This window comes from Fukomys damarensis, unplaced genomic scaffold (assembly GCF_012274545.1).
Source record: "Fukomys damarensis isolate Sample0158 unplaced genomic scaffold, DMR_v1.0_HiC HiC_scaffold_33, whole genome shotgun sequence".
Lineage (NCBI taxonomy): Eukaryota > Metazoa > Chordata > Mammalia > Rodentia > Bathyergidae > Fukomys > Fukomys damarensis.
In genome coordinates, this window is record NW_022900945.1 from 54,147,935 (window position 1) to 54,167,132 (window position 19,198).

The 19,198-nt window shown below is 53.9% G+C and overlaps 1 protein-coding gene and 1 pseudogene across 1 annotated transcript in view; both read right to left on the bottom strand.

The window, feature by feature from the left end:
* Positions 1-323: 323 nt before the first annotated feature.
* Positions 324-5,364, bottom strand: LOC117283986 (annotated as a pseudogene).
* A 12,217-nt stretch (positions 5,365-17,581) lies between these two features.
* Positions 17,582-19,198, bottom strand: part of LOC104875975 (SLAM family member 9) — a 72,921-nt gene continuing 71,304 nt past the window's right edge. Inside the window, exons 4-6 of the mRNA XM_033758114.1 lie at positions 19,027-19,082; positions 18,227-18,474; positions 17,582-17,887 (exon numbers count right to left, since the gene is read on the bottom strand). Coding sequence (XP_033614005.1) covers positions 17,686-17,887; positions 18,227-18,474; positions 19,027-19,082 — 506 coding nt within the window. The 3' untranslated portion in view covers positions 17,582-17,685. The remainder of the gene's footprint in view (positions 17,888-18,226; positions 18,475-19,026; positions 19,083-19,198) is intronic.

Below are 19,198 nucleotides of genomic sequence, written 5' to 3' on the forward strand. Positions count from 1 at the left end.
GTAAACAGGGCAGAGCTAAAATATCAGGAGGGATTTAGTAATGCGCAAGGTTGGGATGTGATTATGAAGGCAGAGGGTTCAGAAACTAACAGAGATGGAGGACGGCTTCAGATCATCCTTGACTGTCACACAAAGTTTCAGGCCAAGTGAGGTCCCCTTCGGCCTGAATGACTTAAAGCTTCACTCACTTATGAGTGAAGGACCGAGTGGCTTCCATAGCCTCAGGGCCATTCAGAGACCAGACAGAGCACCTTTAATCAGAGCTGCACTGCACCAGAGGCTTCTGTGTGTGCGGAAGCTCCTGAGGCCCCTCTCTGCTGTGCTGGGCCTTTGTGCGACCCTGAGTGAGTCAGCTCCTCAGCAGGGCCCGAGCCCACATTCCTTTCTGGTTACTGCTCCTCAACCACAAAGAAGCCTGGACAGAGCCCTCAGGATGAGCCCTGCACAGAAACCACACGCATGGCTTCCCGGAACACCCTCTACGGCCACACCTGCCTTGCCTTTTCTGCCAGTTTTGTTTTGTGTTAGGTCTGATCTTCTCTTTTGCTCAAACATTCTCATCTTAGACCGGACTCAGACTTGGTAGAAGTAGACGCTCTCAGAGGGGACAGCCCACGTCTCTCGGCCTTTTGTTCCTTGCATTTTTCTTTGGCTTCCTTCTTCTCTGGGCCAAAAGTTAAGGATATTCTGCACCCCCTTCTGCCTTTTTCTTCAGAGTAATAAGATGACGTTTGTGTTGCAGGGCACGTGGAGTAAGAAGATGCTGAGTCCTGGGCGCTTTTGTCCTGGGTTTCTTACTTGACTTGTTTAAGGGCTTTTGGGTATCATGGTGGCAGATGTCATCCGGGACAGACTAAGAAGTGTGAATTCTGCCGGCTCTTTTGCATCGTGGGCTGTGAAGCGCAGTACTATCAGTCAGTCCAAGTATATCCTCTCTCCTATCTAAAAATAATAACCAAGGTGAGCACGCTCACGTTGGCATCCGCAATGCAACCCCAAAATGTCCTTGCGTTTGCTCTTTCCGGTTCTCCTCGGTCCACGACAGGAATGCCCGACTCAGCAGGTGCACCGGGCTGCGGGTCCTGACGCCCAGTCCATGGGGAAACCCCGTCATTCCCCCCACTGATTCGCACCCTTTACCCTTCCACTCAACAGCAGCAGCTGCTGTGCCGTACACATCTTGTGGAGAGTGGGCAGTTTGCATTTATCTACTTCATTGAGTTTCTGGAACCCATGGCTTTATCTTGAGTCAGCTGATGGCTTATGAGATGCCATGAAAAAGAGGGGTTTTCCTAGTTTCGATTTACTCTGTTCGAAGGAAACAGACTATGAGATAGACTCTGTCAGTCCATCACCCTTGTGTACAACCTAGTCATGAACACTCCCTGTGAGCTGGGTCTCATCCTGGGGGCTTTGGGGGTAGGGGAAGGAGGGAATGGATAGGAAAGAAAAAAAAATAGTCTTTTCCTTACACAAAGAAAGCCCTCGTCCTTGAGTCAACAGATAACTCATCAAAAGATGCTCAGATTCACGAGTCACCAGGGAAAAAGTGAAACAAGAAGATCCGATTCTTCCCATATCTAATTGACGCACAGGTTATAATGGCACTTTTGTGAGGGTTGTGGCAAACGGGGAGATCTTGTAGGCAAAGGGTAGGAGCGGGAATGTGTAGCCAGTCTGAAGTCCATTTCTGACCTCATGTTAACACTGTGAGATGTCCCTGGGCCGGGTCTGAGGGCTCCCCAAGGATGAAATGAAGAAGCTGTCCCACCCTTTTAAAACAAGTTTGCAGGCTCACGGACTCCCATCACAGAGAAAGTGTCCAGGATGCGTCAGGAAGAGGCATGGGTAAAGCTTGCCAGGCAGAGGTCACAGGCTGTGCTCAGGAACGGCGTGTGGTGCTCAGAGAATGAGAGGCTGCACAGGCACCGGGGGACATTTAAGGAGCCGTCTGCAAGACGCGTGGTACGTGATGTGTGTTTTCCCTGTCGGGTTACAGGGCCAGCGTCCACCTGTGTTTCATGTTCAGCTGTGCTGCCACCAATATTGCTGCTTCCCAGAATTCATAGGTGAAAAGGACCGGTTCAGAGCCCGGATTTATAGGCTAAAAGGACTTTACTGTAAAAGAGCCTTGAGGAATTTTGGTTTTTTTAGTGAGTTTTCTGGACGGGAAAAGTCTTTCATAATTCTTGGTCTTGAAGCTGCAGTGTTCTTTATTAAAGTATAATTCTTAAATCTCAAGCTTCTTGTCTTTTTTCTAGTGAGTTTGAATGCCATCTATCCTATCTCAGTAAATATACCACACATTTTTGTCTGGAATTCCACTTCTAGGAATAGATCAAGCAACTCCCAGCCACATGTATGCACACAGAAACATGTTTAAGAGAATTAAGTCCCACTGTGATAGCTGCCTACTTATCAATTTTGTACCTGGCTAAAAAGCCAATAAAAGGTAAACAGAAGTCAGAGAAGACTTGCGGGAAAGCTCTCTCCTCCTTTCATTCCTTTCACTCTGTTCACTTTCCTGCTGTGTGGAACTTGCATATGACAGCTGGCATAGCAGCAGCCCTGGGAGAACAGAAGCCAGGATCAGAAAAGTACTTGGAGTCCAGGACCCGGACACTTTCTGCTGCTTTCCCTCAGTGTATTTTTTGGACATAGGAGAAAAACAAGCCCATAATTTGTTTAGGTCATCATGACCTAGTCCCTCTCACTAAAAATGTATTACTCACAGCCAAGTGTATTTCTGGCAGTCACACATGTTTGCCATAACTTTGCTTTGAAGCAGCAGTGTGTTCCAACAGTCTAATTGTCCAGGGCTTCATCTTGAGGTATTTTGAAATTCAGTTCTGGTCTCAGCCCATAAGATTCCTGGCAGTGATCATTTTTTTTATTTATTTTTTTTTCCTTGAAGAATCTTGAGCTTGTCCACACTTTCCCACAGTCCTCTCAAACAGAGAGAGAACCAAGCTCCTACTGCACATATTTCTAAATTTCTGTGGAACGAGACATAAAGAATTCATACTTATAACGCGTATATAAATGTTAGGAAAGACGCAAAGGTGGTGAGCGTCATCGTAGAGGACACGTTTTAATGGGGCTAAAATGGGACCCTTTGGCACTGGACAGGAAGGGCACCGTCTCTTACAGGCTACGGGGTTTCCAGAGAGCGGCGGACTCCGACAGGAGTTGGAGAGACAGCGAGGGTCTGAAAACAACCTGGAGTGAGCCCACACTCCATCTTTGGCTTAGGAGTCTTCTGCTCTTCTCTTGGGGCTTTTCACGCTCACTGAGAGGCCACACTGGGGTGCCGGGGAGAGGCGCTTACCTGTCAGGAAGGGGTGCTTTCGTGTTGCAAACAAAAACACTAGTAGACAATTTTTCTCTTTTCTTCTTATACCACAATCATCTCACATAACTCTTTGGAGATGGAAAAGTAACCTTTTAAAAATTATACTTTAAGGGCTGGGGCTGTAACTCAGTGGCACCGTGCCTGCCTGGCAAGTGCAGAGTCCTGAGTTCCTTCCCTGGTATCAAAACAAACAAAAACCCAACAAGAGACAAAACCAAATATTACATGTTAAAATGCCCAGAAACATAGGTGGAAGAACTCAGAAGAATGTTCACAGCGGTCAGATTTGTGAGGTATGATAACAAGCAACTTGGGCCAGGGATTTAGCTCAGTGGTTCTGCTGCCTGCCTCACCAGGACCCGAGTTCGATGCCCGGTACCAAACAAACAAACAAACAAAACAAAACAAAAAAACCAAGCAACTTGTTCCTCTTATAACTGGCTGGTCTCCCAAATGATGTCCATCCAGCACAGATTATTCCTCGCATGAGAGGAACATTCCTGCTTTTAGAGGTGAGTCTCTGGTGCTAAAGGCTCTGGTGAGAGCCAGGGACAGGAAGGGATGTGGATGGGCCAGGGATCCGGTCGCCTGACTCAGGGACAGCCATGGGGGCTTGGGGTGGTGGCTGCTGGCTCCCCTCCCTCTTCCTGATGATCCAAACGGGCTCCCTCTTGATTAGTGACAACAGCTCGGGCGGCTCCAGGGTGGGCAGGGGAAGGCCAAAGAGTCTGCTGAGAGAGAGAAGGGCACACAGCTGGAGTTTCTGGGGACAAAGCATCCAGAGTCCTCAAGCATCCTGAGGGCTGAGGGAAGGAAAAGGAGGCTGGGCCTTCCTGGATGCTGCAGTCACCAGCCCCTCACGGCAAACCCCCACTTTGAGGGGGTTTCCCAGCTTTGCCCGCTGTCACTGCCATCCACACAGCCCCTTCTGGGTCTGTGTTGTTTTGCTGCCTTGCCAGATATGATCTTCACTATCTCATGCTTGTTTCTAGCCCTAGCTAATCCTCCAGCCTGCTTCCTTCTGGTCCTCCAGGCTGAGGTCAGGCAGGGGGCCCCAGCCTGCTCTGCGGAGACCTCTGTGTGGCTGCAGCTGCTCCCAAGCCCCTGTGGGCAGAGGTGGTGGGGAGGGGTTGTGGCTCTGACTCGGGTTCTGGCTTCTATCTCGTTGGCTGAAAGAGGGACTGGGTTCTGCAGTCAGATCGTGCGTGGGGACAAGTGGGCACAGCTCGGAGACCGTTCCCTCTGCTGTGAGTCGGGCCTTTCAGATCCAACAGGGTCCTTCAGACGAGGACAGGGTGTCACACACCAAGTCGGAGCCTGGTTTCTTACAAGGCCTCGTCTCCGGCACACACCCGCTCCCACTGCCATCAGGAGGGCCTGGAGGCCGCTGGAACCACACAGGTAGTCACCGCAGATGAAGGGGGCCGCCTCCCCCCGGCCTTTAGAGGAGGGAATGAGAACAGTACCTTAGGGAGATTCAAGAAGGTAGTGAACCACACGGCCTTGTAATTTTCTATCTGGATGTGAAATTACAAGTAGATAAAAATTTATTTTCCGGTTTCATAATTGACAGGTTTATCGTGATCCAGCTGTTTAAAGAGACAAGGTTTTCCTCTGGGACCCGAGGTGGTGGGGCAGCGCAGAATCTCCCTGATTTCTATTATCCATGTTTTATTTTGCTCCTTAAATGACTTATTCTTTTGGTTTCTCATGTAAGAGAAACCGGGCAATATTTAGACATGAGTGTCTGATCTGTTTCCCTTAACATGGTCTCATGGTGCTCAAAGGGCTCAAAATGTTAGAAGTTGGCGTGAGTCCATCCTGGAGCACGGAGCCGGCTCGTCCTTCCCACCCAGGCCTCCCCCACCCGACCCCGCCTGCACCTGCTCCTGGACTCCAGCTCTAACCCCTGGCGGTGCCCTCCCCGCTGGCAGGCCTGGTGTGGGCCTGTGGATGAGGACAGGCCCCAAAGCGTCCTGGGCTGAAGGCTTGGTCCCCACGGGTGGCGCCATCGGGAGGTGATGGGACCTTCAGGGGGTGGGGACGAGGGGAGGCAGAGGTCACGGGGCCTCTGAAGGGCGTATTGTCCGGCACCCTGGATTCAGTGTCTCTCTCTCCTTCCTGCCTCCCTCTCCTTACCCCCGCCTTCTGTCCTCTGAGAATCTTTGCTCTGCTCATCACTGTATACCATACTTTCCTCTTGTACGGGCCAGAGCCAAGTCACCAGATGACCGTGGATTGAACCTCTGAAAGTGTAAGCCAAAAAATCCCTTCTCCGTTATGTTGTCCCAGTGACAGGTGATGGACACGCTTACCTAGGCTTACCTGAGGTCAGTGGAGTCCCTCTCTCCCTACCCGGTGAAATTGTTTTAGTTCCAAATTTCTAAGAAATATACTTGCCAGTTATTGAAGGAAGAAGCTATAAACAACAACAAAAAAGACAAAGCTCTTTATGGAGAGGGTGCAGCCTGCAGCTCCACTGCAAGGCCTGCATCTCCGTCTGGCTGGTGGCCTCACAGCAGTCCCAGCTCCCACTGACACCTGCCCTTTCTGTCCACACTGGGGTGAACACAGGAACTGACAGGTTCCCGTCAACGTCACAACCGACAGTTTCCGTTGGGCCTCTCCCAGCCCTGTGCTGTCACAAGGAGGGGCAGGAGTGAACCCCAGGGTCCTGGCCACAGTGCAGCTGACTCTCACTCACCACCCCCTCCGGAGGCCTGGGTCTAAGCTCTTCCCCCTAACCTGGACACCCATGAGCCGAGGGCTCCTCTCTTCACCTGGGCAGCAGCGCCCCTCCTAGCCCTGGGAGGGCCCCTTCTCCCCAGAGTGGCTGACCGATCAGAACGTCCCAAGCTGGGCCCTGCAGGTCCGGCCATGGCCTGCACCCGGGTCCTCAGGTTACTGCCTATGAAGCCACTGGAGGTCTATGACACCTGCCAGCCTAAAGGGCAGGCTGAGTGGCGCATGTGACGGCAAATTGCTTATTTAAGCTAAAATGAGAATATGTGCTTTCTCTGTCTAGAATAAGTGATTTGAAATTGGATTCGTGGTGTCTGGCTCCTTTGTGCTGTTCTGTTCTGTTGCGGTGCTGACAGTTAACCAGGGCCTCCAGCCACGGAGGAAAACGTTCTCCCGCTGAGACCAGGGGTCTGGTTTCTTGCAGGAAAAATAGGAACCAGGAGGCTACATCAAGACACTGATTGCAGTAGTGGGAGGTGACAGAAGGAGCATTTCATTGATTGGTCATTGCTTATTTATGTTATTCAGTCCAGGTAAGGACTTCCATACCCAAGAACAAGGTCCTCTTCAAGGTGTTCATTCCGGGGCCAGGATTTAGCTCAGGGGTGTCACTGTCTGCCTCGAAAGCGCAAGGTCCTTCGTTTGATCCCGGGTATCAAAAACAAAAGAAAACAAGAAACAAGACTTTCATTCCCTTCTGCAGGAGGCTGTGGACTCATGTGCCATGTTCCTACGCCTTGGGATTCGCCTAGTTTCGAGGACTTGGTAGTCTCATTCCTGAGACAAGTTAAATCCTTTCTTCCCTCCAAGCCCCCTAGGTTTACACAACCAGGAAAAGTTTTCAGTTAATCAGGGAGAAATCTAGACCACCATAAAAGGTCAGGTATAAACCACAGCATTCCACACACTGCGGCCTACGTAAGTCCCTGGAGTACAGTCAGTGACTCTCACCCCAAACTGCACCTCAGTACGCAGGAGGATTATTCAGCGTCGGACGGGTCCCCCTTCCCCTGTAGGAAATGGGGACACTGCTTCCAGTCACTCAGTGAATCCACGGTCAGAAACTTCTCAGATGGAGACGGCAGCTGGCAACTCGCCCCTGCTCAGCTCCGACCGACGGGCATCAGGCTCTTGGCTCCCGGGAGCCCTGCTCAGAGGACTTCTCCTCAGGGCCCTGTTTGATGTCAAGGATGACTCGAAGGAGGGGCGGGAAGAGATCCCACGGAGAGAAGCACGCAGGTGGCTGAAGTAGGGACACTGGGGCTCAGTCCTAGACACCAGGCTGGCAGAATTCTGGGATGTTTCGTGGTCTTATTTTTAATTTTTAAAAACCATAGTTGTGTTGTTTTTGCACTGAAGGGCTGTAGCAAAAGTCAGCATGGGGAGAGGTGTTTGGGGCCGAGTCTGGGAAGTTTGTGCACAGGATCTCCCAGCGCACTCACGGACAGTGCCCACTCCCCAGCGTGGGGACAGTGTGCAGCCCCCCTTCCTGGGGTACATTTCCAGACCTGGCAGGGATGTTTTAAACTCATAATGGCTAATCTCATGGTCAGTGTCAGACACCAAGCACGGAGGCACCACGTGTACAGAAGTATGTACGCCAACCACAGAAGTGTGAGAAGTTTGTCAGCCGCAATCGCCCAGTGCTCTTGGTGTTTCGGAGAATTAAAGGAAGGTGCAGAAGAGTGCTTGTGCCACCAAGCCTGGAGAGGAGAGAAACAAGGGCTTCTAGGAGGAGCCCGAGATGGGAGGGGCAATCTTGTGAGCACGTGCTCCCGGGAACTGACGGGGAAGGCTCTGGACGTGGAACACGAAGACCTTGGTATGGAACATCTAGGGCAGGACGCACAGCTGAGAGCTGTGAAAACACATTTGGGGAATATCCACTATGTGCGGGGGGCTTTCCATGCGTCACTTCGGTGGAGCCACATTACACGTTGAATTGAACCTCAAAATAACCGTATCATCTAAGCAGTAGACATGGTATTGTGGGACATCCCGAAGGTCTGAGGAGAATGAAAAACACTTGTCCACGATCATACTTTCCAGAAGGCTGAGGATCTCCAGGCCGTGACCATCAGCGCAGTGCTGACGGCCCTGGAGGGAACGAGGGAGAGACGAGGGCTGCTTCCTGGCATGGGGGAGAGTTGGGAGCCAAGTCGATGGAGAGGTCCCAGGGAGGCTGTGAGTTCGGGTTCCGCCCACCTTCCAGAGTGAAGAAGAGACGCCGCCCGGTCCCACGTTGTCTGCGGTGGAGAATCTGGGAGCCCTGGGCCGGCTGGGAGAGGGCCCCAGAGCGGAGGTGCTGCTGCCGTCGCTACCACTGCCCACCCTGCCTCTTCCTCTTTCGCTCTGCAGCACCTGGAACACCCGTGCTGCTCCTCTGTCTCCTTACACGGAGCCCCACTGCCGCCCTGCTAAGGCACCTCCCGCCTCAGCGCACATTCTGGGGAGCGCTGACCTACGCGACAAGGCTGAACAACTGGGCATTCGGGCTTTCGTGCCCCCTCCCGGGCCCTCCGCTTGGTCTCAAACACGCCAGCCGTCGCCCATCCGTGCTCATGGTACCTGCAGCTCTGCCCCGCTTCTCCAAACTCCTCCCCGTGCCGGCTGCGGGCCCTCCCCAGCCCTGCCTGTGGGTGCTGTCCGTACCACCCCAGTGGGTGCTTTTCCCTCTGCCCGGGGTCTGTGCCTCCTGGCCCCGCTCCCCCGCAGGTGGAAGCCGCCTGCTCTGCCCCCAAGGCCTGGCTCTCGGGCTGCCCCAGTGCACCCGGGATGGGCGGAGCTGAGCAGCGAGGATGGGCCATGCTCTGGGCTGCAGACCGGGGAGGACACCAGTGTGTCAGCCACGCAGGGCAGAAGGGAGGCGTGTGGCTGCTCCCTCCTGAGGCCCCCACTCCGCTTGGTGTCTGGAAACCTCCCTCCCCGTGGACCTTCACAGCCTGCAAATGTGTATGCAGCCCTCACAGCCAAAGGGCCTGTGGGCAGCCTCGGCCCCAGACCCCACTTCCTGTGGAGGCCACAGACTTCCCTTCTCTTGTCTTCCGGGCCGGGGCTCATCTTGGGCTCCTGTGTCTGTGGTGCTGGCCTGGCAGTGACCCTGGGCTTCCATCCTGTCCAGCCCTGCACTCGCTGGCCCTGGCTCTGTCCCTTGGCCCCGGCTCCCACCACCCTCTGGACACCTGAGTCACACACTGGAGAGGCCGTGAGGGGCCGGCTCCCCGTCCCAGCCCTGTGAGCTCTGATCCTTGTCTGAGTCTCCGGCCTTGCGGGGCCCTGGGTCACGTGGACCTGGGCCATCCAGGCAGCGCAGGTGCCCTGACTTCTTTGTCCTCCCCAGGTGTTCTCACTGCTGGCAAACTGCAGGAGCAGCTGGGCTTCGCTCTTCCTTTATTAGTTAGCGTGGAGGCCCTCACCCTGGCCAGGCTGCCACACACTGAGGACCCTGGGGCGCCGGCTCAGAGCCCTGTTCCAGCCCTACAGGGTCAGCCTCTTCAGGCTGCGTCTGCCTGGCCTCTGTCCACGCCCAGACCTGGCCCTGGTCCCCAGCCACCTCCCTCCCATCTTTGGCCCCCTCCCCTTCCGTGGGCTGCGCCCTGCTCTCCCCAGCCAGGACGGCCTCCTGCTGTGTTCAGGTCCCCAGAGCTGCTTCCAGGGACTCTAAGTGGCACTCAGGCCCTGCCCTGACTGGCTGTGCCACAGCCTCCTGTTCCCCTTGGAGGGGAGGCCTTGCTTCTGCCCTGTGCCCCAGAGGCGTCTGCACACAGTAGGTGCCCAGGACGGGTCTGTCCAGGGGTGACCAGATGGTGTAGGCCTCCTTCAGGACACCTGGGGCTGCAGTGTGAGCCTCGGCCGGCAGGTGGCGCCCTGCCACAGGCGGAGTGGGCGGCTCTGGGACGCTCTCTCCCTTTCACTCCCAGAGCGACCTGGGAGGTGACAGGAGCAGTTAGAGGGAGAATCTGGGAGGAGTGGAGTTTAGAACAGACGTGTGTCTGTGGGCCCATGGAAGGTACGCCAGGGCAGCAGTAGGGACAGGATCCCCTGAGGACAGATCTGGGTTCAGCTTCTCTCTGCACCTGGGATGGGGCTGGGCGTTACCATGGGGAACCGGGATGCTGAGGATTCGGAGTCTCAGATCTGAGCCCGACCCAGATGGAGACTTCTGACCTGAACCTGCCAGAGAGCTGCGAGGAGGAGCCTTCTTCCCTGCCCTGGAGGTGCCCTCTGGGGAGTGGAGGCTGCAGCCTGAGGAGGACAGAAAATCCCTGCCATTGCAGACACACAGGAATTCTCTCTAAACGTTTGCTGGGTGGGCGACTGCTCAAAATGAGAGCTGTTTGCAGGGCATCTGTGATTCCCAGGGCCTTCAGAGCCACGAAATGGGTGAGGCCCAGACACTCACTCCAGGGCCCGCCCTGCACTCACACAAGCCTGAGGGAGGGTCTTCCACCTCCCTGCTCACAGGGCCAGGTCCTGCAGCAGAGCGCACGGTCACAGCCAGCCCACCTGTCTTGTCTCAAGTGCCCAGCACTGGCAGGGTCCGCATGTCCAGGCAGGGCCAGCGGGGAAGGGCCATAGTCCAGAGGAGAAGACGAGCACCGGGCAGGCTGGAGAGCCGATGGGGTGTCCGAGGTCCATGAGGGATCGATGTACCCTCCTAAGTAGGGGTTATTCTCTCAGTGCACAGCTCAGACCAGACCTACCCCTCCCTCTTTGTCCCATCAGAAGGGCCTCAAGGTCTGCAGTCCATTCTGGGGCTGTGGGTGCAGGCTGTAGACTCACGCTCTTCCCTGGGGGAAAGCTGTGGCCCGCACCCCCACAGAGGCGAGGTCTGTCCTCCTCCCCTAGACAGAGGGAGATGCTCAGAGCCACTGAGCAGAGATGCACTCAGGAACCTGTGTGGCTGGGCTCCCCCTCCTCTAGGAGGGAAGTGCAGACCTCAAGGAAGCCAGTAGGAAGGGGTCCGTCTAATGGGGCGCAGGTGTGAATGTCCCTGCCACAGGGAGTTTGGGAAGGAGACATGGGTGGGTGCTCGGTGGCACCCAGAGCCAGTTGAGCCCTCTCCCCATCACTGTGGGTCTCCTGGTGTAAAACAGAAGGTGAGACTCATGTGCTCAGGAGCCTGCAGTTGACACTTGATGAAGCCCCCAGCCCGGCTGGGAGACAGCCAAGCCTTCTCAGGCCAGCAGCCTGTTGAGAGCCATTCTACTTAATTTTGGGGAGAAATCATTTCATAATCATGACTAGGATTGTCTAAGGCCCAGTATCACCTTGCCTTGGGCTATGGTATGCGGAAATCATGTACCTCTGGTTGCAAGTTGAGGCCTCAGTGATCTTGTGATGCTGTGACGCTCGAAGGCAAGATTACATCAGCTGATGATGTCCTAATTTTTTCGGAACTGAGTAATAATTAAAAAAGAGACAAAGGTTTCACCTGAGGGAGGACAAATTCCTTATTAGCCTGCTTTCTTGTCCCACTTACTATTGTAAAGATGCTTTTCCATCCTCACAGCCCTAAAATCTTATCAACATAAGATAACCACCTTCCTCTGAGTCACCGGATACTCCCTCCGGTTACCGTGCATACCCAGTCAATAACGGCCAGCTCAGTGTGACTTTGTCTTCACCCACGTTGGCACCGACCTCCAAGGCCCCCATGTATTTCAAAATTATGTCTCTATTGCCTTTTTTCCTTAGCCCTCGCAGTCCCCTCTCTGGGCAGATTAGAGGATTCATCAGCCTCACATAGCAGGGCTAAGCTGGAGCCTGAGCTCCACGGCAGGTCTGTGTGTGGCTCACTGAGCAAAAACGAGGTGGCCGTGGGTGGCTGAGAGCCGCTTGGTGCCCAGAGGCTGCTGCCAGGTAGCCAAGGCCAGGGAGCCTCTGCAGGCCTGCGGGAAGCTGACATCCGTTCCCCTCAGTGTGGTTTCTGAGGATTGAAGCTGTGTCTTGCCGTGGGAGCTCCGCCTCCTCCACAGCGTGATGTGGACCTGGAGCACTGTACCGTCGGGAAGGCTGGAGACACCGTCCTAGAAAGGAAAGAGGCTTCCCAAATGATCTCTGTGTAACGTTACAGCTGGGACCCATGCAGCACGGACGCTCCACACAGGCCGTAACCTGGGCGCTCTCCTGGTGTCTGTTCATGAAGCTGGGTTCCTGCCTGGAAGGCTCCTCGCAACAAGACTCCCGGTGTGAGAGTCCCCTTTCTCCCCAGCTTTTCTTGACTACCTGGGATTCTTGTTCTCTCCTGTCTCCTGTCTAACAGAGATCCAGGCTGTGCTCTGTGTGGTGGAGCCAAGGAGCTGGTTTTATGGTGAGGAAGCCCTAAATGTCAGAACGAAAGGGCCTTCCCAGAGGCCTCGTTGCTCTCTAGTTCTCCGCAGAAAGTACGCTCAGGGGGTTTGGTCCGATTCTGTCTGGTTGTTTGGGTTTGGCATGGTTGGTTTCCTTTTAGAAGCCCCTTCCCTCGCTGATGGAGAACGAAATGCCTGTCTTCTGTGCACTCTGTCCTGGACTGTGAGGTAGCCCAGAGGTTTGTTATTCCTTACACAGACCTCCCAGGCGGCTCCTGGTTTCAGGCCCACTTCTCACCCACGTTGCTTCCTGCCTGGCCTCTCAGAGTTCAGAGTCCCTGCCATTTCCCCTAGGCAGATGGCTCCATTCTGCAGCAGTGATTTTCAAACTCGGCCACATGTTATACGCATTGGCTTTGGCCTCCCCCGGGTCTGCAATCACACTGCTGTCTGGGGCCTCGGCAGGGATTCTGATGTCGTTGGTGCAGAGCTGAGCTCCAACCAGACAGCCTCTTCCACGTGTACTGGAGGCGCCAGGCAGCTCTGGTCCTCTGATGAGCTGCCTCAGTCTCTTTCATGCTGTGATCAAATACCTGAAAGATATTTTTGTGTAGTTTCCAACATGTGAAATATCCGTACTTATTTATGGAGTGCACTATTTACTTCACTACTTATATACAATGTATAATGATGAAACCTGACTAACGAGCATTTCCATCTCCTCAAATGTCATTTCCATGCTTAGGTGACCTTCTCCTCTAGTAATTTGGAAACCCTGAAACTCTTCTTGCCCTGTGGTGCTACAGATCATTAGAACAACTTCATCACAACTATGGATCCTCTCACTATTGTAGGGAACGGGGAAAGGGGACGTTACCAGAACCTCTGCAGTGAGTCCTAGTCTCCTGTGAGCTCCAACAGGACAAGGTGAATTAATGAATTAAAACAGAAAAAGAGATTTAGAGAAGAAGCTGAGCTCTGGGCCTGATCAATGCTGCTCTTGGTGGCAAAGACAAAGGACCCCAAGCTTGCCGCACCTATATTCCATATAGGAAGTACAGATGACACAGAGGGCAGAGGCAATAATCCTGGAACAACGAAGAATTTGTGCACATGAAGATTTTGTTTCTCCCTAGGACATCCTCAGCTGGTGTAATCCTACCCTGCGGCATCACAGCATCTTGGGACCATTGAGATGTGGCTGTGACTATGCACAAAAATGGAGTTCTTTCTCGACATGCCATACATAGCCGACCTGGAGGCTGGAGAGCTAGGCCAATAATTTAATGGTAAAATGATTTCCCCAAAAAATTATGTAGAATTGCTCTGAACACATTATCACCTTTTCCTATCTCTAGTGACCTCTATTCTACTCTCTACAGCTATGTGATTGATACAGTATTTTTGGCTCCCACAAATGAATAGAATGTCCAGCATTTCCTGTTCCTGTTTATTTCATTTAACATATCATCCAGTTCCACCCATGTTGCTGCAAATGATAGAATTTTATGCTTTTTACGGCTGGATACCATTCCATTTTGTATATAAGTGACTGTTTCATCTATCCACTGTAGGATCCAGCCTACAGCTCAGACCTGACCAAGGGGTGACAAGGATGAAAGACAAGGAGACACAGAAACAGGTTAAAGTCTGGGGGGCCAGGGGCTCCTGTCTCCCTGGAGCCTTTGACATAGAGCCCCATGTGACTGGCGCCCCTTGGCCGATTCCCTCAGGCGGGGCGCGAGCATTTAGAGTCACACGGGCTCCATGGGTCTCTCCCCTGTACGCGCTCCTCCAGGAGGTAGCTTAGCCTTAGGTGTTTTCCTTTCCCGCGGTGTCTTAGCGCACTCGCCGTCTTTCCTCTCAGTGCTCGCTGAGGAGGCCAGTGAGGCCTCATCCTTCCCTCTAGTCTTCCACAACCCACCAGCGGACATCTTGGGTGACGGCAGCTCTTGGCTACTGTAAATACTGAGGTAAACACAGGCACTCAAATATCCCTTCTATGGAGTGATTGCATTTATTTTCAATGTATACCCAGTGGCAGGATTGCTGGATCATCCTGTAGTTTTGCTTTCAGTTTTTCAGAAAACCTTTATACCGTTTCCCATAATGGCTTTGCTAACATACATTCCCGTAAGCAGTGTAAGAGTCTACATTTCTCTCCATCTTGATGTGAAGTTCCAGGTTTTTCTCCTTAATCTACCACATCAGTGATTTAGTTTTGGGAAAACTAAAACATCACATTACATTCAAGTTGTAGGTTTGAAAATTAGGTTGAATAACTATTTGATCAGAGGTCTTGGTCAGCTTCTTGGAGCCAGGTAAGGCGCTTGTCAAGCGACATCTCTGTGTGCTTCCTCTGCCCACTCTGTAACTCCCCGGTATACAGCTTTAGCCCAGACCCCTCTCTGAACTCCACAGTCTGCACTTGCTGTGACCTCTACCCAGGACGTGACTTTCCCTCCAGGAACCGAGCACCTCCACAGTGCTCCTTGCTCCTCTCCTTCCGTGGTCTCTCTTCTCCATGCTGTTTTCTCTGACATCCACGAGAAAACCGTGAAACCCCCCACAACTACGTTCTCTGTCCCTCTTCTCTGCTCTCTTTCCTCCTTGGCACTTATTGTCACCTGATACTTCATGTGTTGGTTATTTTATTTGTCACTCTCCCTACCTTACCCCACCTCCACCAAAGTATGTGTTCTATGAGGGAAAAGACTTTTTATTCTTTTGTAGCCCAGATTTGAACAATTCTAGGAACACAGCAAGCCCTTAATAAATAACGGCTAGACGAATTTGTCCATCAGCTTGATGGCTCCCACTGCAAAAGTGCTTTGAAAAGCCCCACAGTGCTATCTAAATGTGAGGCATTGTCATTTTGATCTACATTTTATAACAGTAGACTGGACTCATGGAGGTAAAGTAATGCTGCTAAGGTTGAACCACAAGTCAGTATCAGAGCTGAGTCCCACACCCATCTCTGCTGACTCTGTTCCCTCCTGACTGTCAGCCCTCTTCAGGCCTCGTGTCCCTGTGTCCTGGGAGTGTGTTCATTTCCCCCACTCCACACCGACAGGCTGGGAGCTCCCACGGCAGGGACAGAGGTGGGAAGGGTTTCCGCACAGAGCCGAATTTCTGGGTTGGGCATTGCCTGACTCATTTTCCTTCCCCAAAGCTACCACTCCCCTCTTCCTGTGGTTCTCTGGTAGTGGGAGATTGTGGCTGGGGTCCAGATGAGCCATTTCCTGAGTTCCCTGAGTCCCAGGTTAGGTAGAAACAACTCAAGGAGCCTGAGATGGGAGGCCACAATGTGACCAGCACTGAGGCAGTTAGGGATCACACATAAACTGGGACAGAGGAGACCCCTGTTCTGTGTTTGAGGTAACTCCTGGAATATAGCGGTGCATGGAGGTCCCCCTTTGCCCCATTACAAACTGCTTATTAGATGGGAGGATTTCTAAGGCCCTCATTCTGTGAGCCTCGATGATTTGGAGTTGTCCCCTTTTGAGAGAGGCCAAAGAGGACCCAGGCACAGTTGGTGCCCCTGGGAGTCCAGAATGCAGCTTTTCTGGCCTTCCCTCAGTTTACCTCAGCGATTCTTCAGTGCAACTCCAAATTGTGAGCTTTGGAGCTTGGTAGAAATGGAGGCTTCCAGTCCCTCGTAGACTCGCTGAATTATAGACCCTGTGAGTGGGCCCGTCCTCCCTGCCCGGCTCATGTCCAGGTCCTCCCCATAGTGGGATCATCCCATCCAGGACCCTGGCACCAACTTCCCACAAAGGGCCAGGAGCCACTGCAGTCCCCTTCCAGGGACGCCTCAGAGCTCTGACAGAGGGGTGGCTGGTGGAGGCAGGGAGGATAGAGAGCCGGAGGAGTAGGGAAAGGCGATGATTTCCTCATTCTCCTGGGACCCTGAGTCTGCCCTGCTTCCAGGCCCAGCTAAGTCCTGCTTCTACTTTGTCTGGGCCTTGTATCCCCGGAACCTGGCCACTTACACTCTTGCCTCTCCCGTTGCCTTAGTTTCAGCCTAAAGCGAGGAGCACTCCAGGGTTCTCAGGTCTCTTCTGCTGGGTTTCACGCCCTGCATCTGTCACTCACCTCACTCACCTGCCCTGCGTGATTCCCTTAGAGCCCCCTGAGGGTGTCTCTCGGACTGATCTCCGCACAGGGTGCATGGTGGCTGTCAAGTCCACCAGGCTGCAGGGCGGTGCAGTCCTCTGTGGGAAGGGTCAGAGGGGCAGCTGCTGAAGGCTGCCTTGTAGGCAGGAAAGTGGCTCCACCTGTACCCAGCAGCCTCAGTGAGCGTCCCCAACCCAGGTGACCCTCATCAGCCCAGCCGAAGGGCAGCCCTTGCTCCCTGGGCTGGGACCTGCCCTGTAGCCTGTGCCCAGCACCCCTGTTAGGGCCTTCCCACCTCTCACCCTCTGCAACGCTCCACCCAGCCTTCCCCAGGAAGAACCCTCGCCTGCCCCTTGTCGCCCCCAACTGCCTACCTTTGCTCTACTGCCCCTCCAGAGTACCCCCGTTCCACAGGGTCTCCCCAGCGCCTACCCTCTCAGCCTTCACGTCTTCCTCTTCCAGATCCAGACCCCAGCCCCCGACTCACGATCAGAATCACACCAAGGAACCCTCCCCAAAGTCATGTGCTCAGGAGAGAACCCGGGGAAGAAGATGCCCGGATGTCAGAGCTGTGGGCCTGTGTCCCAGTGTGCTTCTCGCTGTGGCCTAGGTCCATTTCCTGCCTTCCCTTCTCCCTGCTCCTGGACACTGCTACTTCACTGTGCCGGCTCGAATCCCTGTCTCTCAAGGGCTAGGGGGGCGTTATTTTGCCTGTCTCTCTTTGTTCCTTACCGGCCCCCAGGGAAAGAGCCCTGCAAAAAGAAGCAGGGTGGACAGGCCTGTGTTCTTCACACCTCAGTGTCTGTGCTCTCTGTCTGGCATATGTTTCGTAAACTTCCACAGGAGAACTCCTGTTCATCTTTTGAGGCCTACTCAGGTATTCCGTTCTCAGTGACACCTTTTCCCAAGTCCTGTAGCAGCCTCTCAATGTTTTCCCCTTGAGCCTCCCTTGTATTTACTTCGACTTTAGAGATTTACTCATCCTCCTCTAACTATTTATAATCTAGTGATTACTGACAGGCTACATGTCATGTGAGTCACGCACTTGCTTTAATTCTCACATCAACTCTATGGCAGAGGCAGACTCACCGCTCACCTTTATAGATGGAAAGGTTGTAGGTATCCAAGGTCACACGTCCCGGAGGTGGCACAGTCCCCACTGTGCTGTCTGTCTGAGCTTTGTCAGCTTTTCACTTCACCCCTCAGCACACAGTAGGTGCTCCTTGCAAGTTTGTGGACTGAACGCTGAATGAAGTGTTCAGTGACCAGGAAGAGGCTGCAGGCCAGAGCCCCAGAGGAACTTGCAGGGCTCAGAGGGACACTGGTGGACCGGGCGCTGACCTGATGGTTCTTGTTTAATCCCAGTTGCTCCTGCCACGCAGTCCTGGGAAGGAAGGTAGGAAGGCTGCTGTGAAACCAGGCTGCAGACCCTTCCCCTGCGGGAGCTTGCGCTGCCTGACTCCGGGGCAGTCCCTCGCACAGCTGGGTGAGCCCTCAGGCTGCCGCGGAATGTGGGGGGACAGGAGCACCCCAGGGCTGGGCGCTCATCGGCCTTCCTGAAGGCCTTCTCCTGCCTCTCCGCCTGGATTCCGAAGGCCATGGAGCTGCACTTGTGCCTGGGGAATGCGGCGGTCTCCAGGAGGAGGGAGCTGCAGGCCGGGGTCCCGGACAGCTCCTCAGCCCAGCGGTCCTGAGCCCCAGCCCTCCAGTCGGTCACACTCACCCCTGGGGAGCAGGTGTGGCCCGGGGCGGAGCCTGCCTTCTTCTGCTCTGCGGGTTGCTGACCACCCAGGCGAGGCGGGCCGCAGAGCCCCAGGCTCCCGGTGCTGAAGCTGTTGCCGCGTCCCTGTCGGCTCCAGCTCCCTGGGCAGCTCTGTGTTCTCTGCGGCAGTCGCTCGCGCTCCAGCCGACTTTGGGCCAGCCTGCTGTTTTGGATGCCAAACGATCGAATTTGGGGGCAGGGGATGGGCTCTGGGACGAGAGAAGACAGAAGGGAGGTGGGGCATCGGGACTGGCGGCCACCTGCGCACTCAGCTGCACTCCCCGGGCTCCAGCCTCACGTCAGCCAGGGTTCCGGCTCCCAGGCCGGGGCCGTGGCGGGGGCTTTGCCTGCTCGGAGAAGGGGCGCAGAGCCCTGTCCACCGTCTACTCCGCGGAGCGCACGGGCATCACGTCCTGGAACTTCCCCAGGCTGCCCCGGCCTCACCTCCTCCCAGGTCACCCTGCTGGAGGGTTTTCTGTGACCTCGGGAAGATCTGCACCTGGAATGTATAACCTTTCCATCTGCACCTGGAATTTATAATCTTTCCATCTAGCATGAAGCTAGAAGGACAATTTAGGGGACACAAGTACTTAGGAGGTTAATTATGTCTCTAAAAAACCTCATGGATGTGCAGGAAAAAATGAAAAATGAATTCAAGAATGAGGAAGAGAGAAGGGGAGAGGGAGAGGGAGGGAAGAGAGCGGAAGACGGGGAGAGAGAGGGAGAGACAGCACCACAACGACACAACTACAGACACTTACGAAAGAGGATTCCAGAACCGCTTCGGAAGGTGATAAGAATGATGGAATGCGTGTGTCTGAAAGAAGAGGGAGGATTGTGAGGGGATTAATAGCAATGTGTGTTTTACTGTAATACTTTTAAAGATGTACACATTCGCTGTGCTTTGATCACACCTCCTGTGTTTCCAGTTCC